The 17,124-nt window shown below is 38.0% G+C and overlaps 1 protein-coding gene and 1 long non-coding RNA gene across 8 annotated transcripts in view; one reads left to right on the plus strand and one right to left on the minus strand.

Moving 5' to 3' along the window:
- The window catches only part of HEATR5A (HEAT repeat containing 5A), a 63,013-nt gene that overhangs the window by 45,740 nt on the left and 149 nt on the right, over positions 1-17,124 (minus strand). For 3 of the 7 annotated variants that reach the window (XM_021403796.1, XM_021403795.1, XM_021403792.1), the window contains exons 2-5: positions 8,695-8,774; positions 7,039-7,307; positions 4,779-4,990; positions 278-386 (exon numbers count right to left, since the gene is read on the minus strand). In XM_021403796.1, the coding sequence (XP_021259471.1) occupies positions 278-386; positions 4,779-4,990; positions 7,039-7,164 (447 nt within the window). In that variant the 5' untranslated portion in view covers positions 7,165-7,307; positions 8,695-8,774. Of the gene's footprint in view, positions 1-277; positions 387-4,778; positions 4,991-7,038; positions 7,308-8,694; positions 8,775-16,378; positions 16,456-16,774; positions 17,103-17,124 lie in introns of those variants that run through there. The other 4 variants (XM_021403794.1, XM_021403793.1, XM_021403797.1 and 1 more) reach the window with 4 other exon arrangements.
- On the plus strand, positions 394-16,372 carry LOC110402106. The gene is made up of 3 exons (XR_002440907.1): positions 394-809; positions 5,979-6,054; positions 9,427-16,372. It is a non-coding gene; the product is annotated as an uncharacterized LOC110402106 (long non-coding RNA).

Consider the following 17,124-nt stretch of genomic DNA (forward strand, 5'->3'; position numbering starts at 1 on the left):
CAAGCTGGAGCAAAAATGTTCTCATTAGCAAAGGCAATTAAATTTTCTAGATTAAGAGGTTCTTTCATGACAGCAGCATGAGAATAGCTACAATCCATCCTTTTATGATCACAATCTATTGGTAATTCTTTGGAATATAGATGTTGAATTTTATCCTATGACTCGCCACAATTTTTTCCATATACTGGTATCATGCAATTTCTCCTATTCATTGGTCTATCAGCAGTAAACATCCTATTATTTTTCCAATCATTTTTTAAACATGCTGTTCCAATACCTCTGCATTCTTCATTGCTTTAAGCACATTCCCAACGGTGTCAGTAAAACTGTTTCCCAAAATTCTTCCCATTTTTTTGTATAAATAGCCCAAGCATACCACCGCAGCACTAAAACAAAAGCAAATCCAAAAATGCATGAAAATGGATGCAACAACAGATGAAAGGGATTAAAACTAACGTAATCAATTGGCAAATAACAAAATAACTAAATAGAATGTTTCAAAAGTGTAAGTGGATTATCAAAAGGACAAAAAAAAGAAAAGATGAGTGTGGGACACACACTCACACTATAGCAGAACTGAGGATACAGGGGTTGGGAAAATAAATCTCTAATACATTGTGCTACTGAAAAACATTTTTCATTATCCAGTCTCAAGCCTTACCAATGAATTTCTAACTAAGAATGGCCTGCATCACACTGTCTATGACATCATGCTACTGTACATGCTGCTAGAAGCAGACAAGGAGGAGTTTGTTTACAACATGATGGTTGGAAGATTGCAAATTGTCAAATACTTAAAATTCTGGCAGGTATGTACAGTCATACATACCATGGAAACACCCTGGAGGAAAGAAAAAAGTCTAAATCCATATTCTTGTCATTATACACAGATTCTGAATTTAGTTTCCAGGAGAAATAACTTGACAACTGGAGTCTGTGTGCTCTGCATGCCCTAAGTATTTCCTTTAGCAAAAGCAAAAATTGCTAAATATTGATTAAAAAAAAAAAAGAAATAAAAACAGTCGCTTAATTAAATAATGCCCTCCTTTAGATGATTAATTAAGGCAAACACTTTGGCTTTCTATTTATCTGAGTAAAACTTATTTGTTGAATACAAGGAAAACATATCAGATATCTTTAACCACCTTTCTGCTCTTTGGCCAGACCTACCTAATGTGCAGTGACCAGCTCAGCATCACCTCCAAGAAAACATTTTTTTTTTACTTATTCCCCAGCTGAATTCAAGTACTACTTATGGAGTTTTAAAATCTCATACTGAACATATTTTTAATTGGAAAAATGCAGTGAATAGTAACTGTAATTTCCTAAGTGATATGAGTAAGAAAAATAAAACTGATAATCTTTATTCTCTTATCAAAACAAAAATTCAAATTTTGTTAAAGCAACATTTTTCATTACTGCTTTTATCCGTACTGGCACATACCAACATTCTGGATTTTAGCTTTTCTGTGGTGTGGCTGGGCATAAAACTACAATTGCAGTACCTTATCACTACACTGATCATTTGATCCTTTAGCTAGTTTTAAGACTAAATAATACATACTTCAAGCTGTAACTGATGTAAGGAATGTTTAGTAAACATACACAAGAAAAATATCTCCAGGACTGCCTTATTATTTCATGAAATAACCTGCAAACACTCTTACATGTTTGGTTAATCATGATAAATCCATTGGTGTTACACAGTAATTTGGCAATATTTGTTGACATGTAACATCTAGTTACCTAAAGATAAGAATACAGCTATTAAATTTTTCCCATAAATATTTCTTCACTAAACCCAAACCACGTAAGGTACTGATTCTGTCAATTTGCAGAAGTTTCCAAGGAAGCCTCTTTGGAAGGGAAGAAAGTTTCAAAGGATGCCCCATGTTTTGAGGATAAAAATGCCTGCCCGTGACTGTTCATCCTTGACAGCACACCGCACTGATTTTTTAAATGACTGTAAATATGAAAGACACTTCAATTGCTCTCTCTGAAATTTTTCCTTAACGACTGTACTTGGGAGAGGTAGTAACAATAAATGCAAAACTAAGATGTTTAAAAGTAGTAAAATAGCAATGAAATCAGCAATGAAAGTTTCCTGATCAGCCAAATATTTTTAAATGCTTATGGATTAAAAACAATACTAGTGGATATTTTCAAAACTTTGGAATTTAAAGTCACACTACATGACCTATTTGTCTGATTTGATAACAGAACTCATATCACACTCTACTTTAGTGGAAGATGAAGGCTATTCTCTTTTAAAATGCTGGCCTAAAACATCTTTCACCCACACAAAAGAAGAAAAGTGGTAAGTTATGAGATAAACAATTCATTGGAAACTGTCATTAGAGGAATCTCCATGTGAATCAGCATTTGCTAACAATGATTGCAAAGTGAGCTACCAGACAATGTGGGCATGTAGGCTAAATTGACAAGGACAGATGGCAAACGCAGACAAGACTTTAGACAAGATTGAAAACGAAACAAAGAAAGCATTAAAAAAAAAAAAAAAAGCAGCCTTTCCTCACTGGACACCAAGTAGTCCACTTAATTGCTGCACAAGAAAAAGCTTTTATTCCAATTGCTTTTCCGTAGCCTAGTGTCTCAGTATCAATACTGCAAGAAACCTCCTTTTTGAAGCCATGATTTACTCATGCCTTTTCCTTCAAATCATCTCTCGTTCACTCTCCTCACCACTGTTTTCATGCCAATCAGGATTCTTAACGTTGACTCTTCTCTCTTTCTCCTCCAGCTACTTTTCTGCCTTCTGACTCTGGATCTCCACCATTTCTGTCTTTCTTTGTCATTTTTGCCTTGCTGCCAATGGACTCCAGCATCCCCCTTGCTACGCTGACAACATTCCACTTGCTTCAGCTGCAAGATGTTGCTTTGGAGGAAGTGAGACTAGTAGAGTTCTGTGCCACACTAAACTCACCTATAAGGTTAACACATTTCACTACTGAGGAACAGTAGTGCAGCAGTAATTTACTTTGCAGGACTAAGACTCTTTAAACTGAGCTTATTCTCAACTCTTAATACAGTACAAGAGGTCAACTGAAATGAGAAACAAAAAACAATATAGTATCAGAAAAGACAACTGACTCCTTGTAAAAATCTGTTTTCAGGAAACTTCATTTGAAAAGGATTGTCAGAAACACAATCAGCATCTGAAACAAAGGGGGAATGACTGATTCTGATCTGCTTTGTATACTGTATAATCAATGATGCACAATGATGTTTCCCTATCTCTACCTTTATTTCTTTTTACTACAGTGGAAGATATACAGTGCACCAGACAGAAGTTATTCCTAATATTTCTATATCTTAAGGTTTGGTTTTGCATCCTGCAATAATATTTCACGTTCCTCTGTTCTTTTTTGAAACTTTTTTGAACTTCAGGCATTTAAGTACAAATATTTCAGATGTTTCTAAGTAGCTATATCCAGTTCAACTCTTTAAGAAATTTGCTCAGTCACTGCATTTTGTACCTGGAGCTGTACTCATCTGTTTTGTTGCTCTTCTCAGTAGTACTACTGCCGCCTTCTTGTTTTTAAAACACCTGCCCACTCATACTCTGTCATCCATTCCTGCTATTCTCTCAGGCCTGATTTTCATTGCCTGGTTGGAAATCACCAACTGTCTTCTTTAGGTTCCTGCTGCCCACATACAACATTTAATACCAATATATTCCTTCTTTCATTATCTATCCTGTGGCAGTGAACTCAGATTTATCATGTCAGATAAATACTTTTCCTTATACTAATGTTAAAATAAGCTATTATTAAAATAAGCTAAAATATGTGTTAAAAGCTTTCTTAATCTCTTTTCTAGAAGTAGCGTTTGACATGATTCCATATAACAATATGCATTGCAAGCTGGTTCTGTCTCCTCATACACAAAAACCATAAAGCAAAAACTGTCCTTAGTTGATTCTACTACCTTAAAGCATACTGTGGTCATTTATAACTTTAAATGGTAGCATATGCATACAGACTTAGCATGTCTACATTTCTAAATAAATTAATTCAGCTTAGCTTTCATATCACTCAGTGCGTTTCTTTCTAGGGGATCCAGTAACATCTAGGTAAGCCAAATTTTGTTCTAACATATACAATCCATGCTGACTCCTATCAGCCATAAGATTACCATTGTGTTGAATGCTTCAAAAGTAACATGATTTAAATATGTTTAATGTGATTGTTTTTATGCTGTATGCAACAAGAATTGCACTAGTTGCAACAAGAAGATTTTAAATAAGGATGAAAAATATATTTTAAGCTATTAAACTCCAAAGGGTAATTTATGTTGTAAAGTACTGACCTGACTTTATTCACAACCTGCAGCTGAACTTAGCCAAAACTTTCCAGGGAAGATGCAAAGAGATATATAAAAAGCTATACAAATACTTAACCATACATAATTCTGCCTTGAACGCAGCATATATTAAATGACTAAGATAAAATTCTTATAGTGTCTAGAGGGAAGGAAGCAATTTGAATTTGCTTTCAGTTTTCAAAGGAATTCAGTTCCTCATTGTAGCACTCAGTCTGAAAAGTTCAGAGATTTTTGGTGAAAAAAAGCTACTTGTTAGATATGGGCACACCCACAATAATTATTCTAATCAAGGACCCTCTCTCTGTTTTATGGCACAAAGCTTGTTTGGACAACAGGCAGAAATGAGGGAGCGTGCCCTCCCCTACATTCACATCTTATCATGTGTCTCTGTTGTTACTGGATTTGAAGTCTGGAGATCAACAAAAAATACTTACAGTTTCGTAGGCAGATAACTTGGTGAATCATCTTTACTCCGAATGAGTTCATTGCATTTTTCAATTGTTTGGTAAACAGAGAAAGTGTCTCCAGTGCTATAAAGTACAGCTAAATTCTTGGCAACAAGCCGTCTGGTAGGAGGTCCTGGTGAATTGTTTAATAAAGAAGTCAATTGTTCAACCAGTTTCTTCTGGTTTTCTTTTATATCAGTCTGGAAATAAAATCAGTAGCAGTTAAATTTCAATGTTAACAGATAATTAATGCTAACAATCTTCTTTTTTTTCCTATTATCATTCTGATACATTGACATTCTTAGTAAAATGTTCATTTTACTGAACCTTTCTACCTAAGGAAGAGCCATCTCAAAAAAGTCTGTATTTTTCAGAACATAATTTTGTAGTAGAATTTCAAGAGTATTTTCCATATGGCATTGGAACATTTACTAAATGTTGCTAGAAACAAAATTGCTATTTCATGTTCCTTTTATGTTTTCTTTAAAAGGAAGCAATGTGTATTAAAAATTCATAATAATTTAAGTACTGAAGAAGAACTTCAGCAGAGTATCAAGAAGGTATAGAGTACTTTCATCTCATTTTTTTTCTATTGACAATGCATTTTCTTTAGGAATTTTAGCACAAATAACATAACTCTTAAATAACATCATCTAGATTGGTTTACTCTTAACTACCCACATATCCTATTTAATATACACGAAGCAAGGAAAGAAATAATTGGAGAGTTGGATGTACACCCATCTCCTATCACTTGATTAGGAAAATAATAATAATAAAAGTGTTACATCCTTGCTTACTAGAGAACTATAAAATAATTGTGTCATTGTAGGTGGAAGTAGGAGTTATTTACAACAGGGTTGCAAGGTCTTGCAGCAACAAACCAAGTTAAAGAATTTAAAAAAAAAAAAAAGCAAGGCTTTTTTCCCCTCAAATTCCTTTTACTGGACGAGTGGCTCTCTCACCTGAAAGACTTCGACAAAAATCTTGGAACATTTACAAAATTACTATCAATTGATCATACTTTCAGTATGTGTACCTGCAGCAGAACTGCCAGGTCACAGCCTGAACTAATGATTGAGCACCAGGTGAGAAGGCATGACTAACCCAGGGAGCTCAGATGCAAGCAATGCACCTGAGTGACTGGAAAGGGGTAGAGCCTGGATCCCCTCTCCTCTCTCATTTCAGGGTTTCAGCTAAGGGAGCAGCATCTCTCTGGATAGAGATTGTACTCCTCTTGAGCTGTCACCAGTTGCTGGAAGGGGTGAGCCAATTTTCCTTCTTTGTTACCGGCTATTGTTCCACAGTGCCAGTATCCCATTAGAAGGCACAGACTGTTGCCTCTTATGCCATACAGTACCTGCAACCATATGTTCCACACCACCTCCCCCCAGCTTCTTCCCACACTTCCTCCTTTGGCTTGGACTTGCATACAAGGTCTTGCACAATGAGCAAGAACACTGATAACACTATTGCTAAGACAGATTAACAACCACAGATCTGTCTCAAAGCGAGGGGCTGAAAGAACTAAGAGCAGACATGAGATTCAACAGCTGAGGGCCACTTAAGTATGTGCTTGAAAAAAAAAAGCATGACTATGAGTCAATTATCTTACCCCATAAATAGTGAGCAGCCCAACAGCCCCTTTAGTTCTCCTGCATGGCATCTGGCTGCACAAGATCTCCCCTCGAATAGGGATGTTTCTTGAGGTGACACTTGTGCAGAAATCCTTTACACCTTGACATCAAGGCAGCTTGCTGATGCAGATCCTCAGTAAGTGACTAATGGTTTGTTTATAGCTTTCTCAGCTTCACTAAGATTCAATCTTAGATTGATTGTGTACATGTAACCCCTCAGATGTAAATAACTGACTAAGTCTGGGGGCTAGGAGAAGATCCAGCCATGCTGAAGCTCCTTACCTCCATGGTGCAAGTGGGTCCACTCTGAACCTCATGACTTAATGGGAGGGTATCCTATATGTGTTTACCATACCCTCTATGAAGTAAATAATTAAGTATATCCTACCATCTCAAATCTTGTTAATTCACTGTCTTATTTGCAATTGTTAAGTCACTGTTTTGTATCAATAAATACGCATTCCTGCTTCTTTCTTATGAATGTAGGGTAGTAGTTTCCATCTACAACAGTATGTAAAAGACGAGAAGCAAAGGAAATGGAATAAAACATTTTTTTAAAGAAAAAGACAAGACAAAACAACATGCTTTTCTTCAAGTCACATTCTACTTACCCTGCTAGTAACTGGTAAAAGCTTTTCCAAAAACTGTAACCATTCAAAAATGAACTCTGCTTTTTGATATTCACCAAGCTGATTATACTCTTCTTCATTGAGTAGTAAACTGTGAGCTAACTCCATTCCTTGAAATTTTCCTCAAATATTTCCTCATCAAACACCAAAGAATTAAAAGAAAAAAACAAGCAACATACTGACAGAACTGTGTTAATTAATCAGGTTTTTTTTCCATTAATATTTGATGACTGAGTCAGAAGTTTGAACACCTAAACAGGAAAACAAAAAGGTTACAAGAAAATCAGCAATCACATTACATCCAACATTTCAAAATACTTTTTAAAGGAAAGCTTAAAATTTTCAAAAACACTACAGTCATTTTGTTTAGGTGGTAACATTTAATGTTTTTGGAAATTAGGTAAATATGATATTGATATAATGTGCCAAGTACATGTAGTTCAGAATACATCAGAGTTCCCACTGAACTATTTTAATTCATCATGTTTCCTATCAAGTGACCTTTTCTAGTACCTGACTGAGCATATGCCTGAAAACAATGATCAATCAGCCCCAAATAGGATGGATTTTGTGATCTAGAATTAAGTGCAAGAATGGAAGTAACCTAAACCTAAGAATTCTTATTGATTATATCCACAAACTTAAATGTTAACATCTTTTTCAAACACTTGATCTAGACTCAATGTCAAGCAAGGCGAAAAGAAAAACCAACCTCTAATTGTGTCTCTCTTTTTTTTCCTTAAAAACCATGACAAACTGAAAAAAGGGTTTCAAGAACAAATTCAGTCAAAGTTGTTTGATTCTACTTATTTCAGACTATTCTGTGAATTACCACATTGTAGATAGCCACAGCTAGAAGCAAATTAAGACAAAAAATGCATCTAATTACACCTTTTCCCCCCTATTTAAATGCCACATAGTGTCAAACAACAGAATATAATATTCTGTAGGCTTTGCAAACAAAAATAGTTGAGGAGATTCTGGTAAAATGTCAGCCATGTTGTTAACTCCCAAACAAATAATCCTATTCATAGTTCCCTGAACATGCGTTTTTTCCCATGTAGTAACAATATTATAGTGTAAAATGACCTAACAAACAGTCTAGTGGGCAATACAAAGCAATCTAAATAATTCAGCACTCAGGCTGTCATCAAATGCACAGTAAAAGGTTACCTTCATTACATTCTAAACATCTTAATATAAAATTTGCTCACAAAGGAACTTACTGTAATGAACTGACATTTTAAATTTACCTGAAATACCAGGCAGCTTGACAAGACACCACAGTATAAAATGGTAAGTAGAGATAAATATACATACATATTTAAACTGCCCAGGTAAGCAGATGTTCACAATTTACTAGTTATCGTACTCCTCAGAGTATGAACACTCTGAGAACTTAACTCTAGCATCACATTTTTTTTTAACATACAAAATCTGTACAATTACATATTTCATTGAGTACTTGAGCACAGTTTTGTCACCACTCAGCACTGAAATTACCAGATGTCTAGTATCTCTAAAACACCTACTGCCAGCGTAATCATTTCAATGCACATACAGAGAGGAAGTTTGGTAATTTTTTCCCTTCAACTGAATAGGTAACAGATCACTGTCAGATACCAGACCTTAACTTACCTTGCAGATGATTTTTTTCTCATTGTAAAAACTCTTTCCACTCCAGGCTCTTGGATAAAAGATGTCAAGACCTCTATTTCCTAGAAAAAAAAGTTAATACAAAGATCAATTTCAAAAAAGCACATTAGATAAAAGTGTCTGTTCAACACAAAATAACAACGTCAATGTCTAAAAAAAAAAAAAAGCACGGGTGCAAAATATTTGTTATTTTAAACTGGAATTATATTAATCATGACAGCATTCATATCTATGTCAACAACCACCAGAGATGTCAAAGGTGATTCACCTGTTCTGAAAAAGCCATGCACAATACTATAGATATCACAAGACATGAACATTATTAATACATCCTAAGTTCCAGAAATAATTTTAATACAGGAATCAGTGAACAAAAACATTTCTTAAACCTCTAACTTTAACCAAGTCTGGCAGGATATGAAACGCAGTTTGCATGCTATTTTCAATATAACCACTTTTCAATCCGTCTTTAAAAGACTCAAGTTGAAAGCAGGTTAAAGGTACATATGCATTTCCAAGTAACCTAAACGTCTTTTCTAAGAATCTTTATTTGCAATAGTTATAAGGCCCAAAGATTTCCCATTCATTATTTCCATTTTCAGTGGTGGTTAGGAAACAGCTGGTGCTGCATTTAGTTACCTTTGGTCAAAGCAAAAATTGAAGCGATCACTAACATTTTCATTGTTGTTTTTTTTTTTTCCTTTCTCTACACAGAAAGAAAATACATAGTTTAACTTCATTAGGTATTGCAAAGCGAAGTTGACAGTTAAACAGATGAAAACAAAATAGCCGTTATTACGCAGGATTGCTCACAGCTGTCCTAACCAAGCATCCAGCGCGTCCTGGTCACTGCATAAACTTCAAAGCCGTACTACGAAGAGGCCAGCCAGCAGATTGAAGGGCCTGGCACCTGTTACATCACGTCTGGGCTAGTGCCTCCAGCTTGGGGCTCCCCAGAAGAAGAAAGTCAATGGGTGGAGCTATGGTATCCACCAGCCTGACATGTTTAGCTTGGTAAAGAGAAGCCTCAAGGGAATCTAACAGCAGCTCTCACAAGAGAAGGTTAGCACGAAGATGGCAGATTCTTTTCCTACTGAGGTCTGTGGGAGGGAATAATACAAGAAACAAATAGCACAAATTGAAACAAGGAAGGTTCCAACTGGGTAGAAAAAGTTTTTTCTCTCTAAGGATCATCAGCCACTGCAACAGGTGCTGAGAGGTTGTAGAACCTTTGCTCTCAGTCTGAGACTAAACTAAACAGAGTCTTAAGCAACCCAGCCTGAATTCACCCTTCTTGGAGCAAAGAGTCACACAAAAAGAACTCCCAAGGCACTTTACAACCTGGACAAGTCTATGCTCTGTCAACTATCTTGCTCACAACTCCACTGCCAATTTATAGGATGCTTCCTTTTAATATTAGTCAAAGCTTATATTGTTCCACAAAAGTTATTCTGGATTTTTCATTAGTATTTGTGTAAAAAAGAAAAATACTGCAGTGTAGTTACTGATCTTTGTAATGAATGCCTGCTATCAGCTAGGAATGCTAGCGTTTCTGAAAGGAAAGACTACATCATTTCTGAATTACAGAGGTTGATTGTTTATTATGGAAGATTTAGTTTTTCAGAAACTGAGAACAGTGCACCAATCACAGAACTGATCCTCCCAGTGCTGACCAACATGCAAACTTTGGTCCCACAAAGCTATGCACAAAACACTATATTCCCTACCCTCTTCAAAAATACATGTCCCCAAACCCACGCTTATAATGTCGTAAACCTGCACACCAGATTCAGAAGTAAAAACAAGAAAAGAACACAGGCATACAACCTTCTGAGAAGAAAGATAAGAATGCAGGGAATCAAAATTTACTACTGCATATTGCTTTTGTTGGACAGCAACGCAGAAGGCATGGTGCATATAACACAACGCAAAACAGAATGCAAGCACAGAATATAGAGAAGAGCTGGGATTAATTAATATTAAATATACCCTTATTATGCATACAGTATGTTACTAGGCAATTTCTATGCAGAGAAAGAAACATCAAAACTAAACATTTACAGCCCTGACACAGGTGCAACTCTGCTTTAATTAGAGGCATCACATTGCCGTGTGGTGAGCCACTCCAGCACAACAGAATGTTACACCAGCCTGCGCTCGTATTATTGTCTAGAACATCTCTCACACTACTGAATCAAAGCAAGTACAACCTAAGAAGGTAAAGCAGCACTGACGTTTAGATGAAATCCGTGTTTTAAAATGTTGAGCTATTTGATAGTCCCCTGACACTCTTCTTTCTCTCTAATGCTTTTATTATGATCCTTCTTGATCTGAAACAGAAATGTGCAAAAATAAAAATGAAATTTCATTGAATGAAACACGTACCAACAGAACCAGACTACCCTGAGCTATCTGCAAACAACACTTGAATGACGATATACGCAACTGTTCTTTACAGCACAGTGAAGAAAATAAAATGCTGTATAACTCATCTTTCTAATTATTTATATTTTTCTCATTTCAAAAATATTACAATAACTGTTCCTTAAATCTGATATAAAACAAAGATCATAAACTGTGGATTCACTCTTCCAAATATTAGTCCAGCAGAGAAGTAAGAAAGACACAGTTCTTCTAAGGAATGATCACTGTTGATTATTATCAGTAATGTGTAATAACAATAAAAAATGAGTAGTAGTAAAAAAATAAACAGTAATTATTAGCAGTATTTTCATAACAGCTGCCACTGGGCTGACTACACAATCAATGTCATTTTCATCATACTGCTGAAAACAGAACTGAAGCACAGTCATTAGCTTCAAGTTGTCCTTGGTTGTGACGCAAGCAGCATTTTAACTGACTTCATGTATGTTTTTTTTTTTCCACCTTATAAAGCAGGCTTTGTTGTCACCTATCTCACAAGTAAACTGATATGTTTAAGAGAGAGTCTTCCAGCCTGACACGTTTAGTTACAGTCATTACCAGTTCAGATCAATTTTACTCCTGCAGCACTGTTTTAAAAGTTTAATGGGATGATCATTACCCGTGCATTTGAGCCAAGCACATGACAAGACAATCAATGCTTAGGCTTATTTTAACTACTTTCACATACCTGCTTAGACTGTCTTCAAAACAAACAGAATTTCTACCCGGCTCCCTCAGGCTTACTTCTGACAAGAGAAACTTAGGAGGATGTTTATTTTTGCTTCCTGGGCCAAAACCCACCTTAAAACACTTGCCAAACTCAGCTATTTTTAATGAAAAACAGCCAATAGTGAAAGTCCAGTAGTTACAATGTATTTTTTTATGCTAGAATGCAAACATAAGTAGGGATGGAGATCTCAAGAAATCAAAAAGTGCAGGAAAAACCTCATAGTAACTTCATATAGGGGATCCCACTGCCCAGGGAATGAAAGGTGGAGTTATCTTTAGCTGTAACTTAGCTAAGAGTTATAGTACATACATAAATAATCTAATCTAAACAAACAACAGTGATAGAATTGTGGTAGCTTGATAAGAAATAAACTCTGATTATTTCAGGGCCAGAAACTAAAATCCCAGCTCATATCAGCATGGACTTCAAGCATGAACATGCTGCAGAACTGGAAATATTCAAATACTATAAAAAAATACTTATTATTACTCAAAAGACAGAGCAGTCTTTGTTTACTTAGCTACTTCTACAAACTGTTACCAACAAACATACAGAAACAAAGTCTGCCTCGCAGAGAAAGAAAAGCTAAATCAGCGTCAACATAAATACCTGAGTACCTCGATATGCTTTGTGTGGCATCATCCTCTGCATTAAGCCAACTTGAGTCTTTTCTCTACACACAGAAGCCTTCCATATTTTTGCTCTACAGAGCCATGTGAAGCAATGGCAGGTATCTGCTGTGTCCTAGTATACATTTACCCCTCTCTAAACATCTTATGTACAGCCGTTGCTAATCATTCTCGTACTCTCATTCAACAGAAGTTGGGAATTTCATGTACCCTTTCACTGCTTGCTTTCATGTAATTTCAAAAAAAACCATACAAATAATTTTAGGGCATTGCAGCATCAAAAGCACTGGTATAATGAATGGATTAACCTTCAGAGAGGAGAACTGTTAGGTGCTGTGAAACAAGAGCCTCATCTATAAACGCATACAAACACGTGCTTGAATTAACCAGTAATTAATCAATGTGGACAAAATTACTCTCTGGCATCAAATAGATTTGATAGCTTCCCATCCAAAACGAGTAACCCGCCATAAGAATACAGCATTCCTGCATTCTTTGCAAGATGTTTTGCAATGTTAGGTTATATTGGTCAGCAGCAGGAAATTTGAAACCAAGCTTACAGAAGAGGCGACTAAAAGTGATGTCAAAAAGCAGGGTACAAGGAAAGGCTACAAGACAAAAAATTAGCACATCCCAGAGCACACAGAAAACCAGGTCATAGAGGAGGAGATCCAAGATTCTAAGACTTTTATTTCTAGCAGAACTGTAAATATTAATATCTGTTCTTAAGTGTACTATCATGTGAAAAACATGCACCAGAAATTAAACCTCACAGCTGAGTACTTGTATGTTGTCACGCCTATTCTGTGTTATGAAGGGATTCAATTCCAGACAAATGAAGTTATCTTCCTTCTTAAATAAAAATGTACACATTTGCATCACATGCTTATCCAAAATAACAAAAAGCAATGAAGAATCTTAACGATGAGTTGGACTAACAACAGTGAAAAATAACAGATCATTACACAACCATCCACTTGCTCTAATTACCGATGAAAATTTCAGACTGGGAAAACCTCCAGTCATGTTGTACATTTGTATGTAATTATTCAGCTTAGAAACATGATTCTGAAATCAGAGATGTTGAAAGAAGATGTCTCTCTTTCAGGCTCAGTGGTTAACCGTGTTCTGGAAGAAGCATTTTGCCCCAGGAAAATGATGTCGCTCTTCTATCAATGAATATTTGGCAGCATTTACACAAGTACTTAATAAAGCTGTCATTCAAGTGCATCTTCCTATACTGCAGATTCCACGTAGGTTTTGTCATTTTTTGTCATTAATTTTGATACTGTGCTAGTGAACAAATATCACTTCCATTCATGTTGCAAAACAAAAAGGTCATGTTTCAATGTCTTGTAAACAAAAATGCTCACACAAAGTACTTGTTTACTGCCATAGGAACCTTTCCAAACTACTGGTTTTCTAGTCAGACTTAGCAAAATGCTTATCTAATGTTCTCGATTTCCAAATTTCAGAAAAGTCACCCACTCTCTGAAAAAGCAAGAAAGCTTAAATGCAATAAAAACCTAAACAAAATCTAGCATAATCTTTGTTTGGGGCATGCTGTTCTGAAAAATATTCACACAAATAATGTGACCACCCACAACCTTCATACATAACAGTGGCATTGATAAGAATTACAACACAGTATACATTTGTAGAAGTGTGGAAGAAATGACAAGACAATGTCTTCTGGGAATGCTGAATAATTTCTGCGATGTTTTGAGGACAATGCTTGATATAACTAAAGAAAAAAACATGCCCTGAGAAAAGTGCCTGGAAACACAATCACTGCTTCAGCAACGCAAAGCATTTGAGACATTTTTGAAAACACAGGTATTGGAAAACATTGATTTGCCATGTTAAAAAGTACTTGAATTTGCTTCCATGCTTATTGTAATCACTTTAATCTCTATCTCCACTTGACAAGAACTGTTCCAGGAAACAAAGAGCTACATTCAGTTGTTGAGAAATGTAAACCAGCCACTTCCTGAGCCGCACTGCCAGTGCTACCAGCCCACTCATCCCCAGCACCCACAACTCCTGACTAGTGCAGCTCATTTCTGAAAGCTTACATCAGAAGAGAAACTTAGCTCCACTACAAGGACCTGAGTACGTTACTTTCTTTACATGCAACCTTGCAAATTGCAAGGGTTTATCTGCAGGTTTGAAAACTGGTGGGATAGCGAGGCAAGTGCATAAGCATCAGAAAAGTATAAACACTGACCTAAATCCTAAAAATAACTTCAATATGTCTGAGCATTGCTTTATTCTTAACAATGCTGTAGATGATATTGTTTATCTAATACAGCCAAAATACATCAAACTGAATGTGCCGACGTGTTTATCTGTCACAAGGGAAGTTTGGCGAAATTTAATTCTTTGTTAAAACATTAAATTGACTTATAACAGGTGCAGGTTGACTTTAGCGACCCATTTTCCATTAACATATATGCTGAATCCAGTGAAGTTTTGCTGAACATGTCCTGAAATCCTAGAAAAAGTATATTTGTTTTCCCCCAAAATCATGATGGCTATGACAGTACGGGGTTATTTATTGCTACAACCAGCCTTCAACTCCACTGAAGTGCACAAGCACAGAAATATAGCAGCAGAAGCCCTCACAGGTGCAGACTCTGCTGGAGTCTTGTTTGGCAGATAGAGTCCACTCTCAGGGCATAAATCAGACAGAGATGACTGCGATGGTTCATTTTCCAGGTATTTTAAATGCCTCTTCCTCAAAGAATACTCCAAAACAGCTCAGAAAAAAAGAAGTGTATCTGCACAGAAATTTCATACATTTTGGCTTGCAGTACAGATATCCTTTGCACCTTTTTAAAGTTCTGCTCCCTTACAAACCAAATAGAACAAACATCCCATACCCTGAAAACATTCTTGTGAGGCATTGCTAACCTGTCACTCCACCAGCATGTTCTGCTTTTTAAAAGAGGATCATCCTACACTGGCTAACAAAGTTTTTGGCGTGTTCAATATAATATAATGAACTAGTCAGTAACTCAGGTATTTTACCAGCGATGAAACCAATCCTGTGCCCAAGAACAAGTTTTCTATTTATCACCAGACTCAATGTAACATCAAACTGGCCTCTCCCTCCCCCTTTTCATTGTGTCAATCCAATTGGAAAAAGGGCAAAAAAAGCACGAAACATCCTTCAGTACACAGCCAGAAGTAATCTATCCTCTATGTCACAGTTGTTATTTCATACATGAGTTGCAAATGTTACATACCATGTGGAAACGTACCATACAGTAATACACCAAGACATACACTGCAGCCTGACTGAATATTTCTGGCAAATAAGATTAAAATAAAAGTTGATCAGAAGTCCCAGCGACAGCTACAAACATTTAACTCTATAAAAATTAGCCCCAACTTAAACAGAGATTACAAACTGTGAATCAAAACTCCTGAAAAATATCCAAGTATAGAAGCCCAAGCTGAACTCATCTTTATGCGCCTTTCTACTCTCCCACCACTCTCCCCCTGAATCTCAATAAGCTTTACCCTTCTTTTAACCCAAGATACCAGCAGTCTCTCCTCCCCTCATTCCAAAATGCCAGCACTCATGCACCTCTTCAGGTTTTATTTCCCTGTGCAGATCTTCACCAATTATACTGAGCACTTGCTGTTGTCCTATCTGGGCAGCCAGGGGTTCAAAACGCAAATGCCAGCCACCACGTTTGTGCACACTGGAGTCACCCATACCACCACTCACTGCCCAGAATGTTGTCAGTTAAAAAGATGTATGTAAAAATAAAATCAGCCCGTCATACCATGCACACTCACTGCACGGGAATGCCAAATCGATCCCTGCAGTCTCAAGATCTGTACCGACCCACACCAGGCACATCACCAGCCTTACCCTTCAACTTCGGCCCGTGACACTTCGGCAGCGAGGAGCCTTTCTCCTCTTGCTTCTGCCACCGAGGAGCGTACCTCCCCTCCCTGCCCTGCCTACCGGCTCCCCGAGGAGGCCCCGCCCGGGTCAGCTCCGCTCGGCGCCCCGCGCTCTGCGCCCGTGGTGCGGGCGGCCCCAGCGCCGCCTGACGGCCGCCCCGAGCCGCTGACGGGGAGCCCGGAAGCCACCCAGTCGCCTCGGGGATCGGTTTTCGAATCCGCTCGACTGCCTCACTGATAAATACAGACGGCCGCACGGTGATAAAGCACTTTCCACACGCAGACCCCGGCAGCCCCTCAGTGAGCTCTCGGCTCCCCTCAGTGTTTCTGCTCGCCGAGTCCCGTCCCCTTGCCCAGCCACCTTCAGCCCCTGGCGGCAGCTCCGAACGTCCTCGCCCGCCCTGGGGGGTCTGCCGGCACCCTGCTCTTTTAGGTTCATCCGGCAGCTCCGCGCCCTCACGGGGCCTTCGCGCCCGCGCTGCAAGCGGCTGCCGAGGCCCCCGCGCTCCTTCCTCTCCCATCGGCGGAAGGAGGGAGCACGCGCAGCGCCTTCACGCCCCTCTTCCCCGCGGGGAGGGTCACCAGACAACTGCCTCTTCCCTCCCCGCGCCCAGGGACGGAGACGGAGCAGGGAGATGCGACGGACCCGCCCGCGCTACCAGAGCCCCGCTCTCCGCCCCGCGCCCGCCCGGCCGGGTAGGACCGACGCTC

The sequence above is a fragment of the Numida meleagris genome, chromosome 6 (genome assembly GCF_002078875.1).
Source record: "Numida meleagris isolate 19003 breed g44 Domestic line chromosome 6, NumMel1.0, whole genome shotgun sequence".
Taxonomy (NCBI): Eukaryota; Metazoa; Chordata; class Aves; order Galliformes; family Numididae; genus Numida; species Numida meleagris.